General features: G+C 40.3%; 3 protein-coding genes across 3 annotated transcripts in view; all 3 read right to left on the reverse strand.

Moving 5' to 3' along the window:
* Positions 1-538: 538 nt before the first annotated feature.
* Positions 539-1,968, reverse strand: LOC117935595 (pentraxin-related protein PTX3-like). The gene is made up of 2 exons (XM_034857869.1): positions 1,724-1,968; positions 539-1,231 (listed from the first exon to the last, which is right to left on the reverse strand). Exons 1-2 carry the CDS (start codon positions 1,857-1,859, stop codon positions 627-629), a joined length of 741 nt encoding a protein of 246 aa, XP_034713760.1. The 5' UTR covers positions 1,860-1,968; the 3' UTR covers positions 539-626.
* A 4,553-nt stretch (positions 1,969-6,521) lies between these two features.
* On the reverse strand, positions 6,522-12,535 carry LOC117935593 (endophilin-B1-like). The gene is made up of 11 exons (XM_034857867.1): positions 12,219-12,535; positions 11,847-11,988; positions 10,642-10,770; positions 10,364-10,497; positions 10,081-10,173; positions 9,838-9,921; positions 9,710-9,733; positions 9,359-9,448; positions 8,777-8,877; positions 7,670-8,217; positions 6,522-6,682 (listed from the first exon to the last, which is right to left on the reverse strand). The coding sequence occupies exons 1-11, from the start codon at positions 12,273-12,275 to the stop codon at positions 6,603-6,605; spliced, it is 1,482 nt and encodes a 493-aa protein (XP_034713758.1). The 5' UTR covers positions 12,276-12,535; the 3' UTR covers positions 6,522-6,602.
* Positions 12,536-13,508: 973 nt separating this feature from the next.
* atr (ATR serine/threonine kinase) overlaps positions 13,509-16,004 on the reverse strand; it is a 25,980-nt gene continuing 23,484 nt past the window's right edge. Inside the window, exons 43-48 of the mRNA XM_034857866.1 lie at positions 15,680-15,830; positions 15,438-15,594; positions 15,083-15,236; positions 14,764-14,915; positions 14,148-14,253; positions 13,509-14,002 (exon numbers count right to left, since the gene is read on the reverse strand). Of these exons, the coding sequence (XP_034713757.1) occupies positions 13,829-14,002; positions 14,148-14,253; positions 14,764-14,915; positions 15,083-15,236; positions 15,438-15,594; positions 15,680-15,830 (894 nt within the window). The 3' untranslated portion in view covers positions 13,509-13,828. The remainder of the gene's footprint in view (positions 14,003-14,147; positions 14,254-14,763; positions 14,916-15,082; positions 15,237-15,437; positions 15,595-15,679; positions 15,831-16,004) is intronic.

The raw sequence follows: 16,004 nt of genomic DNA on the forward strand, positions 1-16,004 counted from the left end.
AGAAGGTAACCAACACCATCCATTGTGTGGTTAATGGCTGTGAACGCATGAGTGTTTGTCTCTGTACGGCTGCACGAGGGACGGCCGGCAGTGTAATAGCTCTGGCAGAGTTTCACGAATCCTAACGACTGTGAGCATCGTAAGCCGTGGCCTCTAACTATTCAGACACTCTTAAAGTTAATGAGAGAGAGAGAGACCTGCCCAGAACTGAACACAATCCAAAACCTCTGGCACACTTCCTTGTGGTTGCCGGTATCTACAGACAACACTACAACTACACAAACACTGAGGTGGTGCTGGCACATTAAGGAAAGGATAAAAACATGCACTGAATTGAAAGCATAGGCATGTGCTTAAACAAATGAGCGGGGCTCTACAAATGAGTTGATTGCTGTGTGGTGGTAGGGAGGAAACCTTTCCATGAGACTGATTGGGCGTTTTTATTCATTACAGTAAAACCCACAACATTTATGGTACATTTAAATTCATTGTCACCAGACAAAAACAAGGTCACATATTTTAAAAAGGGCCACTTAAAAACAACATTATAAACTGAGTATGTGCCAATATTATTATCACTGGATTGTGCCCAGTGAATCTTTTACTAGTTTTTCCCTTGGGGCAAATTATGTGTCTCCTCTGTCCTTCAGTGTTGCTGCCTGCTCTATCACTCTGCTCAGCTGAAGGTGAACTTTCTGCAGATCTGTTGCTATGGCAACCATGGCCCTTTCCATGGTGGCTATGTCCAGGGGTAAAGTCACTTCCTGCTCCTTTAGGCCAGATGTAACTGGCTTCCTTCCCAAGCCAAATGCTGCCCCTGATCCTCCAGGTCCTGGTGTTGGTTGGTGCCCTGTCCTGCCTCTACCTTCCTCTAGCCGCTTTAGCCGGGCATTCCCCTCATGGCCACTGTGCAGAAGCTGGTGCAAGGTAGCGTTTAACCTCCGCTCCCTCTCTGCTTCCTCCTCCCGGAGCTCCAGCAAGCCTTGTTGCAGCCTGACACTGGCCTGGTCGGCTTGCGCTCTGCACGCCGACTCCAGCCTGGGTAGACACTGCTGGCATGTCCCCTTAACCAGCTTGTCCACCTGGGTCCTGAGAGAGACCATTCCTCCGCAGCATTGCTCCAGAGACTCCAGGAGCATGTTCTGCCTCATGTTGGAGTCCTCCAGAGTGATGAAAAGCTTGTCCCAGCGAGAGAAATCTGCAGTCAGGCATGGTGGGGTTGGAGTTCTCCCTGGATGCAGCAACAGGGATGCATCAGGTATACAGTCTCATAGTCAGTTGAAAAATTGCTTACATTATAATCAACCAAATATAACCAAAACTATTTTTTGGTGGCCACAGTTTTGCCGTAGGAGGCCAAGTGTTTGTTAGGTTGTGTGTGTGAATTCAGGAACGCAACGCAATGCAGTGGTGGCAGCTATTGCAAATTTGCGCTTGTTGTATATAGAGTGAATGGAAGTGGACCCAGAATAGACCCTAGAAAAGTGTGTTGATGAATTCTCAATCACTTGTTATGACAAGCGCTATGAGATAACTGTTGTTGTGATTAGGCACCATGTAAATAAAATGGAATTGAATTGAATTGAATTAACATAGTTATTGGCTTAATGAAATCAGGCATTGGCAGCTGAGGACAAATTCTTGGAAATTCTTACAATGGGCCATCTGTTCAAACAAGCAGTGAACAAAAAAAAGACCAAAAGGACAAATTAACAAAACTCACCCTCCTGCTGGTCCTGAGATATCTCGTTGTCAAAGTTGTCTGCGTAGTTCCCTTCATACTCAACATCATTCACACGCAAGGATGCACCCACTAAGCCAAGCACACACAGCACACGCCAGATCCTGAACACATGCATAATGAAGCTTTTGAAGATCTCACCAATATCTATGTCAGAGGTGTTTGTCACCAACTTTTCCAGTTGCTCCCACTACACTACATGTAAAGCTCTTTGCACTGAGCCAACTGTTGCGGGTGCTGACTTATAAACTCTGCACAGGGGAAGGAGGGAAGTTAAGGAGGGTGGGACAGAGGTGGGGGTGCTGTGGAGGTTGGGTGACTAATGCTTCAGTGGAGGTAACTTGTCAAAAGTCAAACTGAGAAGGAAATAGGACCATTATGAGAAAAGAGGAACAGAGGGTTACAGGGGGAACAGGGGTAGATGGGGTTAAAAAAAATAATGGATGGAGGGAGGAGACGTATGTCTTTAATGCAAGATTTTGTAACATTTGAAAGTAGGAATAGCCGTCTCCTGCTACTGCACAGCATTACTTGGTCTGGTATAATCAGTAGCATTTGGTGGCAGTTATACAGTTATGTAAAATGCTGTATAGAAACATACAGTATGTGAAATAAATATAAGTTTAACTTCTTTAAAATTTGCTTTTTAATGATCACTGGCCAAGATCTACTGATTCAAATATATAGGTCAGTTTTTGTTGTGAGAAGAAGCCTGCCATTGTTGGGAGCTTCATTGTTAGATGTCCTCTACAGTCACAGTTTACATCTTTTTCACAGACATTTCAATCCACACACACTCTTTAGGTCCATGTCCCGTTCCAACCTTTTTACTGATGAGTCAGAGTCCCTCCCTGCTCAGTGCATTAACACCAAATCACTTAACCAAAATAAATTGCAACACTGCAAGTCTGTATTATATTTTAAGCTTGCAATGAGTATGATTTAACCACTTGAAATTAAATTGTGTTGCTAGGCAACGCTGCAAAATTTACTTTCTGGCGGTGGTTGTTTTGTGTTGCCTGGCTACCTTGTCGATTAAACAGTCTGTGAGGAACAATTAGAAATTATTGCGCTCTTAGCGAGGCCAAATGGCTTTATTATTATCGACAGAGGGCTCCGGTCAACAGGTGTTGGGGTTAAGCAGCAGAATTAGGACGTGCCAAGGTTAGAGGAAAAGCCATGACCTTTCTACTCTCTGCAGACCTCTACACTGAGCTCGCCCTGCAGATGTCAGCATGTCTGCCAATAACTATGCCTTTCTCTGTTTGGCTGTTTCTAATTGTAGCAGAGGGACTAAATGGGGTGGAAGATGGCAGGTTTATCTCAGGAAAAGAGAAAACCTGCAGAGGAAGAGATGGGCAGAACGATTTGGAGAGAACAATTGATTGAAAGGTTGGTGATGAAAGGCCTACAGAGTAAATTTGTATACATTTTCCTTTTCTCATTGCAGCAACAATACCTCACTGTAGGCATGAGTGTGTGCATTTCACTAGCCCTCTCATAAAATGCAATACAGCATCCCTTCACAAAAGCAATAAATCCACATGTCAAACTTGCTGGTGTGAAATAAAATTCAGTGGATGCATGTCAAAAACAGTCAATGTTCTCATCTTGTCCTCATTGATGCCCATCTCAAGCATTTTTTTCTCTATAGGTCATCTTTCTATTTGGGTAGACTCCGAAAAAGAAGAGCTACATTTATCAGCAGCCACCAGATGCTATTTACCACCCCCACCGGCACACCACACCTACAGTTTAGCTGTCACACAACTCTCCCAGCTGGCAGGGAAGAGGATGAGTGATGATTGATGAAGGATTGGCAAAAGCATAGCAGAGAGAGAGAAAGATGGAAAGGAAAAAGAGAGAGACAGAAAGGAGAGTATTCCTTCTAATTATTAAGACCAGAGAGAATTACATGAGAACAGATCCTGTCGTCTGGTTTTTCCTAACAGAACCAGATATGCAAGCAAAACTGTGACAGTGGGTGTTGTTAAAAATAGCCGATATAAAACAGTAACAGGACTTTTTTGGTGAATAAACCGCATACAGAATTAAGACAGCAAAGTCAGCCAACACAGGCTAGTTTAATAAGAACTGGGTGTATCCCTTTTTAACACCAATATTTAGAAAGAGAAATGGAGGAAACCATGGAGATATAATTAAAATACAGCTAACTGTAAAACAATAGAGCTTTTGTAAGACATACGACCTTTAGTGTCTAAGGAGGTTAGTAAAGAGTGTATTCATTGATGGTTATGTTATAGCTTAACATTTTACTAAAATCAGTGTAGGGGAAGAGAATAATATGTATATGGTCTAAGAATACCTTTTTATCTCTTAGGTAGGACTCAATGTGTCAAAGTCAATGGGCACTGTTCAAACTGGCTTACTGCACTAAAGGGAGTACCTCAAGACTCTGTGCTTGGCCCACTTTTAGTTTCTCTTTACATAAATTATCTAAGCGTTAACACATATGGAATTAATACTCCTTATTATGGAGATTATGTTTTGTATACCTGGGGATCCTGTTGCCCAGATGTGCTTCATAACGTCTGCCTTTACTTTGCACAAATCAAACTGAATGCAGATCCATCTAAGATGATGTTTTCAAATGCTAGAAGGAAGACTAATGACATTGTGAAAATTGTTCAGGGTAAGACAATAAAAGCAACTTGTTACAAATATCAAGGTATTTGGTTTGATAAATATATTTAATTTACCACATTTAAAAGAATTTTTTTTGTGATTTCTTGTATATGAATAGATCAGTGTATTGACTTTTTTAACCAAATCAAACTGATTCACATATATTAGTTCTTTCTATTTCAGAGTTAGCTGAATATCTTTCCATACGTTTACCATTCATAAGGCAAATCTGAGCAAATTACTACCAAATCACAGCAAATTTCACAATGTAATCATCTCAGATCACGTCCATCACTATTATATGGACACAGGATATTATAGGATTATTATATATAGGATTATTTTCACTATTACAGTTTTTTTCTATCCATTTATCTGTTGCCTGGTTTTGTGTGTTTTGTCTGTATCTTTCTGTGCTGCTGTCTTGGACACAACTCGCTAGCAAAAAATGTTTTTAACTTCCTAAATTTGCCTGAATAAATTAATGAGTATATAAAGTTAAATAATAAACAATACACTGTACCAACCCATAGAAATGTTATCTGTCTGTGTCCCTCAAGTAGAGGAAAGGGCTGAGCCAAATATAATTAGAAACATCCCAATTCCCTTTATCTGCTTTCAGAACTCACTCATGTCAACCAGACCTTCAAAACATAATTTCAGCTTCCTCTTCCTCCCTGTATCACACATTAACACAAAATCCCAAGAAGACCAGGAAAAGAGCAGGAAAAGAGCATCCTGTCTGTCATCCTGACAGACAGGATGCATGCCGGAAATAATAAAAAAAAAATTTTTGGAGACATAGCAGGAACTGCTGCATCAGTGTGGTGGAAATGCATGAGTATCTAGGGACATATCTCATTTGGCTGAGTCAGAGGAAAGTTACAGGAACAAAACATTAAGCACTGGCTGTGTCTGCTGTAAGGCCCCTCTGAAATGTAGAGCTGATCTGGTGGTGTGTTTATGGGGTTATTTAAAAATGGGCCTCCCGACTATACTCGGATCAATATCACATAACCTGTGCTTGATTAATCTAATTTGACAGGAGGCCTCAGACAGGAATGAGATTAATGCAAAATACATGACAAACACACAGATTTTTCGTTTTTTGGAGTAGTATTTGTGAGCATTGAGGTTGAGATAAATGTCACACACCACCCTAAGTCATCATCTGTTAATACAATTAATAAAATGCAATCACAAGAGACAACTAAGCTTAACTGCAAGCTTGTTAGTGGCAAAAATTGGTACAAATATTATTAGACTTGGCCTGGGAAGTCTGACCACGACCTGGAAATGAGTGTCTGTGTGTGTGTGCGCATTATATCAGAAAGTAGCAAACGGGCAAGCAGCAGATTTTAACAAGAAAATAACAGAAACACATTGACTGGAGAATAAAGATCCACACTGGATTTGGATTGCCATTACATCACTGTTTGCATATTTATTTCCACATCTTCACTTGAATCAAAACTCACACTGATATCAGTTCAATGTAGCTGAAAACTGGCATCAACTAGTACAAGTGTGTACAGTTTAGCTATCCATACACACACGGTAACATGTTGGACAAAAGCATAGAGCATTGAGGCTAGAGCTACTCTGAGATTACATCAGTAGGGTCAGTGCTACATTAATTTGTGTTTCCATCCAGGGTCCCCAGAGTGGACCCACACCACAGTAGAGCAGGTCTGCCCTCACAAAGAAAATTGACAACATCTGGACTTGGAAACTTCTACCCATTTCACCTAGGGATTTAATGGGGTGAAAGTGTACAAGTGAGTATGTGATTTGACTGCATAGAGGGGGAAACACCCAGAGCATGTATTTTATAGCATAAAGGTCCTGTTCAGCTTGGTGTTTTGGCACCTTGTTGGACTCCCTAACACATGTAAGCAACATGTTTTCATGTGGAAAATGACCTCAAATTGTAACATAAGTCAAGAGGGGGCAGTCTCACACTCTCTCACACACACATATTACAGAGTAGACATTACATCCATTGCCACAAAAGATACTTAGCAGGGATTTTCATATACAGTAACATGAATAAATATGAATATGGTTAAAGGCTAAACTTATTGTAGCACTATATCACGTTTAGAAAAATAAATACTTTCACAACCACTTCACATTATCTTCGCCATACCACGTTATAATGTTTTGTATCTGTTCCTATATAATAGAGTCAATATTCTTGCTACACTGATCAAAATCAGCTGAAGCTCCAAGCAAAGCCAGTCCCAGCTGTTTGGGGCTCAGCAGCCATGCCACTGGTTGTCAGAGTCTCTATAGTGAGCTGCTCGATTATGGGGAAAGAAATACTATCAAGATTATTTTTAGTCAATATTAAATCACGATAATTTACCACGATTAATTGTTGACTTCTGGATAGATGTTGCAATTATTTAACATAAAAAACTGTAGAAAAAGTGAAATAAATCAACAGTAAAAAAAACATACAACTGTGAAATTTGCCTGAATACTTCTCCTGTTTGTGTAGCCGGGTTGGCTGAGTTGGTAGAGCAGGCGCACACATCTAGAGGTTTACTCCTCGACACATCAGCCGTGGGTTTGACTCCAACCTGCGGCCCTTATCTGCACGTCATCCCCCCCCCCATCTCTCCCCTTTCACGTCTTCATCTGTCCTGTGGAAATAAAGGTCTAAAATGCCCAAAAAACTATCTTTAACCCTCATGTTGTCCTCAGTTTAAATTGACCCGTTTTCCTATATCAATGTTCTTTTTAAATTACCCAATTATAATTAACCAAAATAACATGATTGATTCCACACAAAGCTCTTTGGCAAGTACAAATCTCTACTTTCATTAATTTTGGGGTGTCTTATTCAATTTTATAGCATTTGAAAAAAAAAACTTGTGTGGTTTTGAAATAGTATTAACTAAAAGTTGACATATTCCAGTCTGTAATTATCCACTACATTGTAATTGTGTACATACATTTGGTATCTTTTTTTTTTATTGACCATAAGTTCCAAAAATAACTGTAAAAACTGAAGTTAATAGTGTTAAAAACATCAAAAAAAGTGACAAACATTGAAAAAAAAATCATCAAAAGTGATGAAAAAAGGGACAAAAACGTTAGAAAAGTTAAAAACATCATCAACAAAAAGTGTTGATTTTCAATTTTAACGGGAAGACAACCATTTTTTTTGATGAGCTAAATCATTATTTTTCTTGATCTTTCTGTTTTTGTGATCATTGGGAGCCAAAATTATATTTAGGATTAATTTTCGATTAATTGCACAGCCCTACTCTACAGCTATGTCATCGGTTGTTATGGTCTCACTGGCTACTGCATTGGCTGTCTGAGACTCGTTTGACGTTCCGCTGAGTTCAAAAGGGGGGGAAGCTGCTGCTGCTGCTACTGCTGCTGTTGTTGTTGTCAGACTACTTGCAACACTGGTTATTGCCGCTATTGCGCTGTTGGTTCCTGCGCTGGCTTTCATTCTTACTGCTGATTTCTGATCTGTTAGAGGACTTTCCGAATTTGATGAAGAAACAGGATACAATGCTTGGTTGACCACTAAACAGGGGCTGGTTGCCTGGCCATCAGAAAAGAAGTTGTTGTTGTTGTTGTTGTTGTTGTTATTCAGCTGTGTGGTTACAGAGGAATCTGTTGGTTTTTCAGTTGCGGCCGGTGGATTTGTAGTCCATGAATCCTGGTTGAAGTCTGAAACTTGGTGGACGACTATGGGAATTGGAGTGACCTGATTTAACCCGTTGGCTACATGGTTGCTTGTAGAAGGCTGATTGACTTCATTACTAATAGCTGACTGCCAGTTATTGGACCAGAGGACTGCTGTAATGCTGCAGGGGAAATAAAATCAGAACCAAGTTGTTAATGTGAGAAAAAAAAAGTTTGCTTTAAAATGTATTCTTGATACTCTTATGTTCTTTGCGAGACCAGATGTCCAGAGTTAGCCAAATGGGTTATAGATTTGAATTAAAAAATGGATTGGATCACATTTTACACACATTTTGGAGTGATATTTGGCTTCTGAATTCAGTGTTTAAAACTATTTTTCTTTTTTCCTAAGCAAACAAATAAGAAAAGTCTGTAACCGAAATGAAAGCACATTGAAAGTGCATTTTGTCAGTGTCCTGTGAACATAGGAAAACCCAATTTCATAATCTGTATAGATCAATAGTTGAACTATTTGCTCAACCAATAACGAAAAAAATGATAAAAATCACCATAATTGGTGGCATCTGGTTTTCAGTGGACAGGAATTGTAATTTGGTAGCGCTGTGTGAAATTCACATGTTTTTTTCCACGAAGCATAAAGAAACAATAAGGGACAAGCATGCATTATTTTAGTTCTATAAAAGATTTAGAGTCAAGGTGTTGTAAAGCCGACACACAGACCTGGCCAGCTGCTTCTGAAGCTCCTGAGCCTGTTGGTTGCACTGGTCGAAATAACAAGCCTGAGCCTCCACAAAGTCAGTCAGGCTCCGCATGTGGTTGGTCTGGGGGGAAAAAATAATCAACATAATGCAAGACACATAAATCAGACAGATGAAACAACATATTTTAGTAATTTTAATAGTCAAATAAATATAAAAAAATTTGATATATATTTATAATATATATATTTATGTTTTTGATTTATTATATATATATATATATATATATATATATATATATATATATATATATATATATATTAAATCAAAAACATAATTTGCATCCTTTATTGAGAAAATCCCATTTTTTTTGGGGGGGGGGGGGGGGATTCTCTCCATTTGAGGATATATTTAATGAAAAACTAAAGTAAAAGATTTATTGCATCTATATGTTTTTATTTAAAACTGTAAACAATATAGTGTTTTGCCGAGCAGTGGGTATGTGTGTATGGGTATGGGTATGTATGGGAAAACCTACCGATACAAAAATACACACACACACACAACAAACAAGCTTAGGAGAAATGTGTGTGTGTGCACATACATGAGTGTGGCTGATTCCTTCCACAACTTGTCTTGCGATTTCCGCCTGTCGATCGAAAAGACTCTGACAGATCCTCTGCTCCATCTCTGCCTGCATGCATGCATGCACGCACACAAATATTTTATGTTTTTTATAATTATATTCAGCTTTGTAGCAAAAAATAAATCCCTGAAGGCCTACGTAAAAGTCTAAAATAAGTATAAATGAGCTAAACAATAGAAAGAAAAAAAGGACAGCAACTAACAGGACCATACCAGCTGGCAGTGTTAAAACAGTCTCCCTTGATCACACAGGAAGAATATTTACAGTATGTCAGATCCTGTGTGCATGCAACGATAAACATGAACTCACCTGAGAGATTTCTTGGGCCCACATCTGATTGGATGAGAGAGACAGAGGAGGACAAGTGACTTACTCTATGACCAAACAGCAAGTTTAACTGTGCCTGTCAGTGTTCATGTCCCTTTAGTGTCACTGACCTTCAGCCATTTAACACGCAGGAAGCTGAACATGAAAGAGACATGGGACAGGTAGTCGTCTTCCAGCGGGTTGGCATTCAGGTTCTGACGAAGAGAAAGCATAATGGTGGAATGAGAAGATATTATATATGGACTCTGAGATAGAAACTTCTTTTGGTGTGTTTATGGATTGATCTAGGTATGAGAAAATGTATTTAAGGGCTATGTTTCTATGTAGGTGAAAGTCAAGACATTATAACTCACTCTGCCTTCTTGGTCGGCGTCGTGGGCTTTTCTCAGTCTGGTCTTGGCTATGTCCAAGTCCAAACGCTTATTCACCAACATCTTGCGCTCATCCTATGAACGCATACACATTTTTAAGAAACATATTAAATATACAAACTATGTATAAAACTGAGCACGTACAAAAGAACAAAGAAAGATTAGAGAAGCAATTACTGACAATCAGACATCTGAGACATATAATTAAGTGCCATAATCTTAAAGGTGATGGGTGTGTGTGTGTGCGTGTGTGTGTGTGTGTTACCTGCATGGCTCTGTATTCCCCCTCAGTGAAACTCTTCAGAGGGGTGATAAAGTGGATGTTAGAGCTTTGGGCAAACTTCCTCTCTGCCTGGCCCAGCTGCTTCTGAGCCTCTCCACACCTGAGCAGTGCAGTTCCTGAACACAAACATTACTGCTTTTTTGCATGTTTCTCTCTCTCTCTTTTTTTTTTACTGTTCATATTTGTTTCCCAGCATCTGCAAAGTATTTACTGACGTAATGTAAACAACAATACTCAGATCAACATTACCCCCAACCTACCATAGGGTGTGTTGGAACCTATTTCCATCCCAGCCTGGATCATTTGGTCTCCAAGGTCTTCATGTGCACGAGGACGAGGGGGGACGCTCCAATCCAGATGCTCATATAGCCGGTCCTCTAACCGCATTCCTGTTCATCAGGGATCAGAGAGCTCAATTCAGGTTTAATGTTGTCTTTGAACTTCCTCTAAAAATGTATTTTGCCATTGGGCCAATACAATTAACGTTTTAATGTGTGACCTGGGCACACAAACAATTACCTCACAAAACACAGGTTAACCTTAAAATGGGTGTGAAAACAGGTGTCAAGATACTCCAAAGGAGATTGGCATGTTGAATTAAATGTTAACCTCCTGCATGTATATGATACTGTATACTACTAGGACAGGCAAACTGATATTAAACTAATGTGAAACCAAACAGCAGGCAGCAACTTGCAAATTGCTGATCCTCGCCATAAACTCATGAGGTATACATTAGGTAAACAAAAAGGATTCTTCAGAGTGACTAAAAGCTCTTAGCCGATAGACGTTCTGCAAATATATCCCTGATGCTGAGTAAACATATGAGACTATTATTTCTGGCAGTTGAATAGTCCCCTTATTTGAAAGATTACAGACCACATCCACTCTTAATTCAATTTGCTGAGGTAATTTGATTCAAAAAGGCAAAGTATAACCATCCCTATTCATCTGAAAAGGCCATTGACAGACAGTCAAAGCAAAGAGAAGAGCACACGGGAGATGTATCTACTGCAGGCAGGCAAATAGAGATCAAATGGGTCCTAGAGGTAAAGAGCCCAGTCATTATTCAGTGGTTAATGCCCACTTGTTGGAAATACTGCCTGCCTGGTTGTGGTTTGGTGCAAACATGAAGATGGCTGTGTTTACCAGGACATGTTTGGCCTGTTAATGATCTACATGTACAGAACAACATGCTATATTGTGTGTTGGTCATATGAACACTTAAAATTACAGCATCCACCAACACATTTTAATGAGTAGTCACACTGAAGTTATGTATCTACAGTAAAACAGGCTTTTTGCCTGTATATCAAGGATGTAAGGTAACGTCCAGTAAGTATTGACTTAATTAAAATCATCATCTTCTGAAATATAATAATTATTATAACATATTAGGCATTTCAGGACCTGCAGACAATTGAAATAAATAAGACGAATAATTAAATAATTTACAGTCCCTCACCGGCATTGGGCTGAAGTAAAACCTCCGTCTGGGAGATTATTTTATCTGTGCAGGTCTTGGTGGCGTCTGCCCGGGAAAAGAGCTCCTCTAGCCCGGGGTCCAACTCTGTCTTGTCCGCATGGCCAAGACTCTCCTCCGTGTACTGGGGCGGAATAGAGAATAACAAAGCCACTTTAGTTCGCTTAGTTCGACCAAAGAATGGTCGAACTAACCTAACAGCATGCGCATTTATTATTTTACCGTTTTTATAATGTGCTAACGGTGCATTTCAACACCGTCATCTAGGGTGATATTAATGTCTCAGAAGTGTTTAAATAACAATAAAGCGACACCACGAGCACTTTATTTACTAGTCAATGATTGATTTCTTACCTGAACAGCCCGGTTGATGAACTGACCAGCATCCACAGCCAACCGCGTCAAATCCATGACAACGTCTCCAAGGTCGCGCGCTGTCCTCGGTGGTCCACCAGAACGTTAACGGTCCCGCCGGACTAATTTGCGACCGTTAGCTATAAAAAGCCCGGTGAAAAGCAGCAACAGCCAGCTGACCTCGCCATGGCCTCAGCCGCTATAACCACCACCACCACCACTATCTGTTAGCCAGATTACGCCGAGCACACAAAGACGAAAACGACACAAGTGCACCTACGTGTGTTGTCAGCTTTTCCATGCAGCCATGCTGACGGCTTCCTCTGACAAGTTAGCTGATTCACAGCAGACGTCGGTGTCTCAGTCTGTGCTGTATTTATGTGCACCGTTATCTCCCTTTAGGACTTTTAATTTGCTGCTTTAAACGGTAACTTCACCGCAGTGTGCACTCTAAATATGTTTAAATACCCGTACGTTTCACAGCAAAATAGCTGGCTGTTTAAAGCGGAATGCAAATACTTTAATAGCAGTTTTAAACAGGGTAAAAAACAGAAAATAATAGCAAAAATCAAAGCAAGCCCATATATAGTTAAAGAAAGCAAGTCGAGTGCCCCGGACTTCCGATTATGACTTTCAGAATAAAAGTATAATCTCTATACGCCTAAATTGCTCAACATTTAGAAAATAAACTGCAACTATGCAACCTATTTTAGAGATAATCTCCAGCACAGTCGTGCAAAAATTATCTTGCCATAGTGTAAAAATACAAAAGTCACTCGTTGACACATCCTCAAAAATGCCTTATATCCAGTGCTGTCGAAAGCTCTTAGAAAGAATTCTACCCAAAAGAAAGCTGAAACAGCAGCCAAGCGTTGACAAATAAGAGAAAAGTAATGACAAAACATACGGTGACCTTTTGAGTGTCTGAACTCATGACTGGACAACAAAAATCTTGCTCATTTAAAAAAATTGCAAACCACTGACATCATACTACTATCCTCACCCAGTCTTTTTCAGCCTCTAAGGCTTTCAGGAGGAAACACTTGTTCTAATTGTGGTCCTGTGAAAAAGGTCAGCTGATTGGACCATTGGGTATGTGCAAGACACACACACACCCACACACACCCACACACACACACACACACACACACACAGACACACACAGACACACACACACACACACACACACAGTGAAAGGATTAAGGCAATGTGACTGCTAAACCCAATCTAAGTAGGAGGGTTAGGAGATTAGAAGACACACTACTTACACACATTTACCTACAAAATCAAATCTGCAAAACGTATCTTTTATTACAAGATAATCTACAGAAATGTAACAAATATATTTTGTTTCCAGAAAACAGGAAACTAAACAATGATGAAGTACTCAAACAAACAACTGGCATTTTAGAGAGATCATCAACAAACATGTCTTTTTTTGTCGATATTACAAACTTCAAGTGCAAGAATTTATTTGAACTTGTTATACTTGCTTAGAGCCACCGTGTAGGGCACTTCGGGTTGTCTTGGGTAGGCATTTGATCACAGGAAAGCATTTGAAATTCTCGTGAATTGAATTTTTAAATGCTTTCCTATCATTTCGGTGTGTTTTACAGGTAGGGCCCCCAGCCCAAATACATCTGACAGAGCAGTTTGTCATCTGTGGCTTCCTGTATGAGGTAGTGGACGTGTCCCTCTATAGACAGAGGTAGACCCAGCACTTTGTTTCTGCTCTTTATTACTCCCTGCAGACGCTGGTCGATGTCACACACATGGGTTTTTGCCTGGCAGAGAAGGAGAGGTAAAGATAATACAATACAGTGATGCCAATACCAAAAATGTGACCTTGATGTGTATGTTATATTAGACACGCACGCTGCTCTAAATGTGTGTACCCTTCCAGAGGCAAAATCAAAGAATCGCACACACCTTTTCATTAACTATCTCTCCCGTCTCGTTGGCCTGAGCTTTAGAAAGTCCTTTGGCCTGTTTACTCCACTCGACCAGCGGGTCATGGAGGAAGGTTTTCAGCACACTGAGGGAAAATCGAAAACAGCATTTTGAACCGTCTTTGTGACAAATAATAATAATAATAATAATAGTAATAATGACAAATTTAATTTGTATTGCACTTTACATTTCAGCAATCCCAAAGTGCTACAGAGCATATGATAATGCAATAAATAAAAAAAGTCAATATATAAAAGATAAAAAGATCAAGGTCAATAAATAGCTAAGAGGAAAACTGTGAGGCTGTGGGGCCCTCAGGGAGGGTGTTCCACAGCCTCGGAGCCGCAGTCTAAAGGGCCCCATCCCCAACGCTGCAGAGCTTGGTTCTGGGGGCTTGGAGGGTGTTTGTGGTTGCAGACCAAAAACACATTAACTATTTTGAATACATGCTCCTCACTCTATTTCCAGTGTTTATTAAGCATATTTTGTTGTGGTTTTTGTTTTATTGATATAGCCCATTGCATGCGTTTGCTCAGATTACAAACCAAGGTTTAACAGGATTATTAAAAGAAATCACATGTTAATAGTTGCGTACCTCATGAGCGGTTCTCTCTGGTCTCTCATTAACCTCAGGGTGACCTCACAGGCCTGTCTGAAAAGACCCTCGGTGCCCATGGGCCCCATGGCGTGGACCATGTTCTGGGTCAGACGGAAGGGAACCACCTCAGGCACGTCAAACGTCTCCCCCTGGTGGGGAGGCAGAGAAGGAGCATGAGAGAACGCGTGAAAAAGGGGGAGACCACAGGAAAAAGTAGTACATAAAAACGATCTCATGAGTTTTACTGAAATATTTACAATATAAATAATACATGTAAACAACTTATATTTTAAGACAATTTAAGACAAACACAAACCTTGTTGAACAAGCAGTTGAAGTCGACGTGAACACATTCTCCTGTGAAAGAGTCAAAGAGGATGTTTTCTCCGTGGCGATCTCCCAGACCCAGGACGTAGCCCACCATGGACATCACAGCAGTGGAGCGGCAGTACGCAGAGCGACTGCTGTACCTGTACACACACAATCCCTGAATTTGAACCTTAAACTAAATGTGATTTTTAAACTCTAAATTGGATCTTTTTTCAATTCCGAACCATCCCAAAACTCCTACATGTTTAAATCCAGAACTGAAACTGCTCCTCTTAAATGGGATAACATACACAGACGCACAGAAGAAATGAGATCAGGGGTCCTCATAAATGTAATTGTACCATGACGTCGGGTCAGGGAAGGTCCGGAGGAACCACTCGTGGAACACAGGAGGGTGTCGAACACAAAGCACCTCCTTGTGAATACGTAGCTTCTCTTCAAAAGGTGCCGTCTTCGGTAGAATAAGCTTCCTGAGCTCTTTACCTGATAAGTATATACCTAGAACACACATACAAATATGACTATAAAATTTCTGACAGTTTATGTTTTATTTGTTTTCATGTAGTTTCATGTAGGAGTATACCTCTCTCTTTGTACAGCTTGGTGAGAATGTGTCGAAGTCCGGCGGTGTTGTTGACCCATTCGATGATGCCGCACTCCTCATTGAGAGGTATCACCGCGTAGGTACGGATATGTAGCTCCCTCCGCCTTGACTCAGCATCTTTACGTAGGCACTACACACACATAAAGCATGTACACATACTATAAATACAGCTCTTTCACTCCCTTCTATATAATGTAGTGTAGTGACACACTTTAGATAAATGGTGTAGACCAGGGGTCATCAACTATATTTGTCAGAGGGCCAGAATTTTACCAGACAGTCTCCTTCGGGGCCGGACCCTTAA

This window comes from Etheostoma cragini, chromosome 20 (assembly GCF_013103735.1).
Source record: "Etheostoma cragini isolate CJK2018 chromosome 20, CSU_Ecrag_1.0, whole genome shotgun sequence".
NCBI classification, from domain to species: Eukaryota; Metazoa; Chordata; class Actinopteri; order Perciformes; family Percidae; genus Etheostoma; species Etheostoma cragini.

Bases quoted from the DNA above. Each gene is read 5' to 3' on its own strand.
- LOC117935595 (XM_034857869.1), bottom strand. From the start codon at position 1,859: ATGCATGTGTTCAGGATCTGGCGTGTGCTGTGTGTGCTTGGCTTAGTG. The intron at 1,232-1,723 runs GTGAGTTTTGTT...TGCTGCATCCAG, and splicing joins ATCTCAGGACCAGCAGGAGG to GGAGAACTCCAACCCCACCA.
- LOC117935593 (XM_034857867.1), bottom strand. From the start codon at position 12,275: ATGGATTTGACGCGGTTGGCTGTGGATGCTGGTCAGTTCATCAACCGG. The intron at 11,989-12,218 runs GTAAGAAATCAA...ATTCCGCCCCAG, and splicing joins TCATCAACCGGGCTGTTCAG to TACACGGAGGAGAGTCTTGG. The intron at 9,449-9,709 runs GTGAGTTCATGT...GCATGCATGCAG, and splicing joins GGGCCCAAGAAATCTCTCAG to GCAGAGATGGAGCAGAGGAT.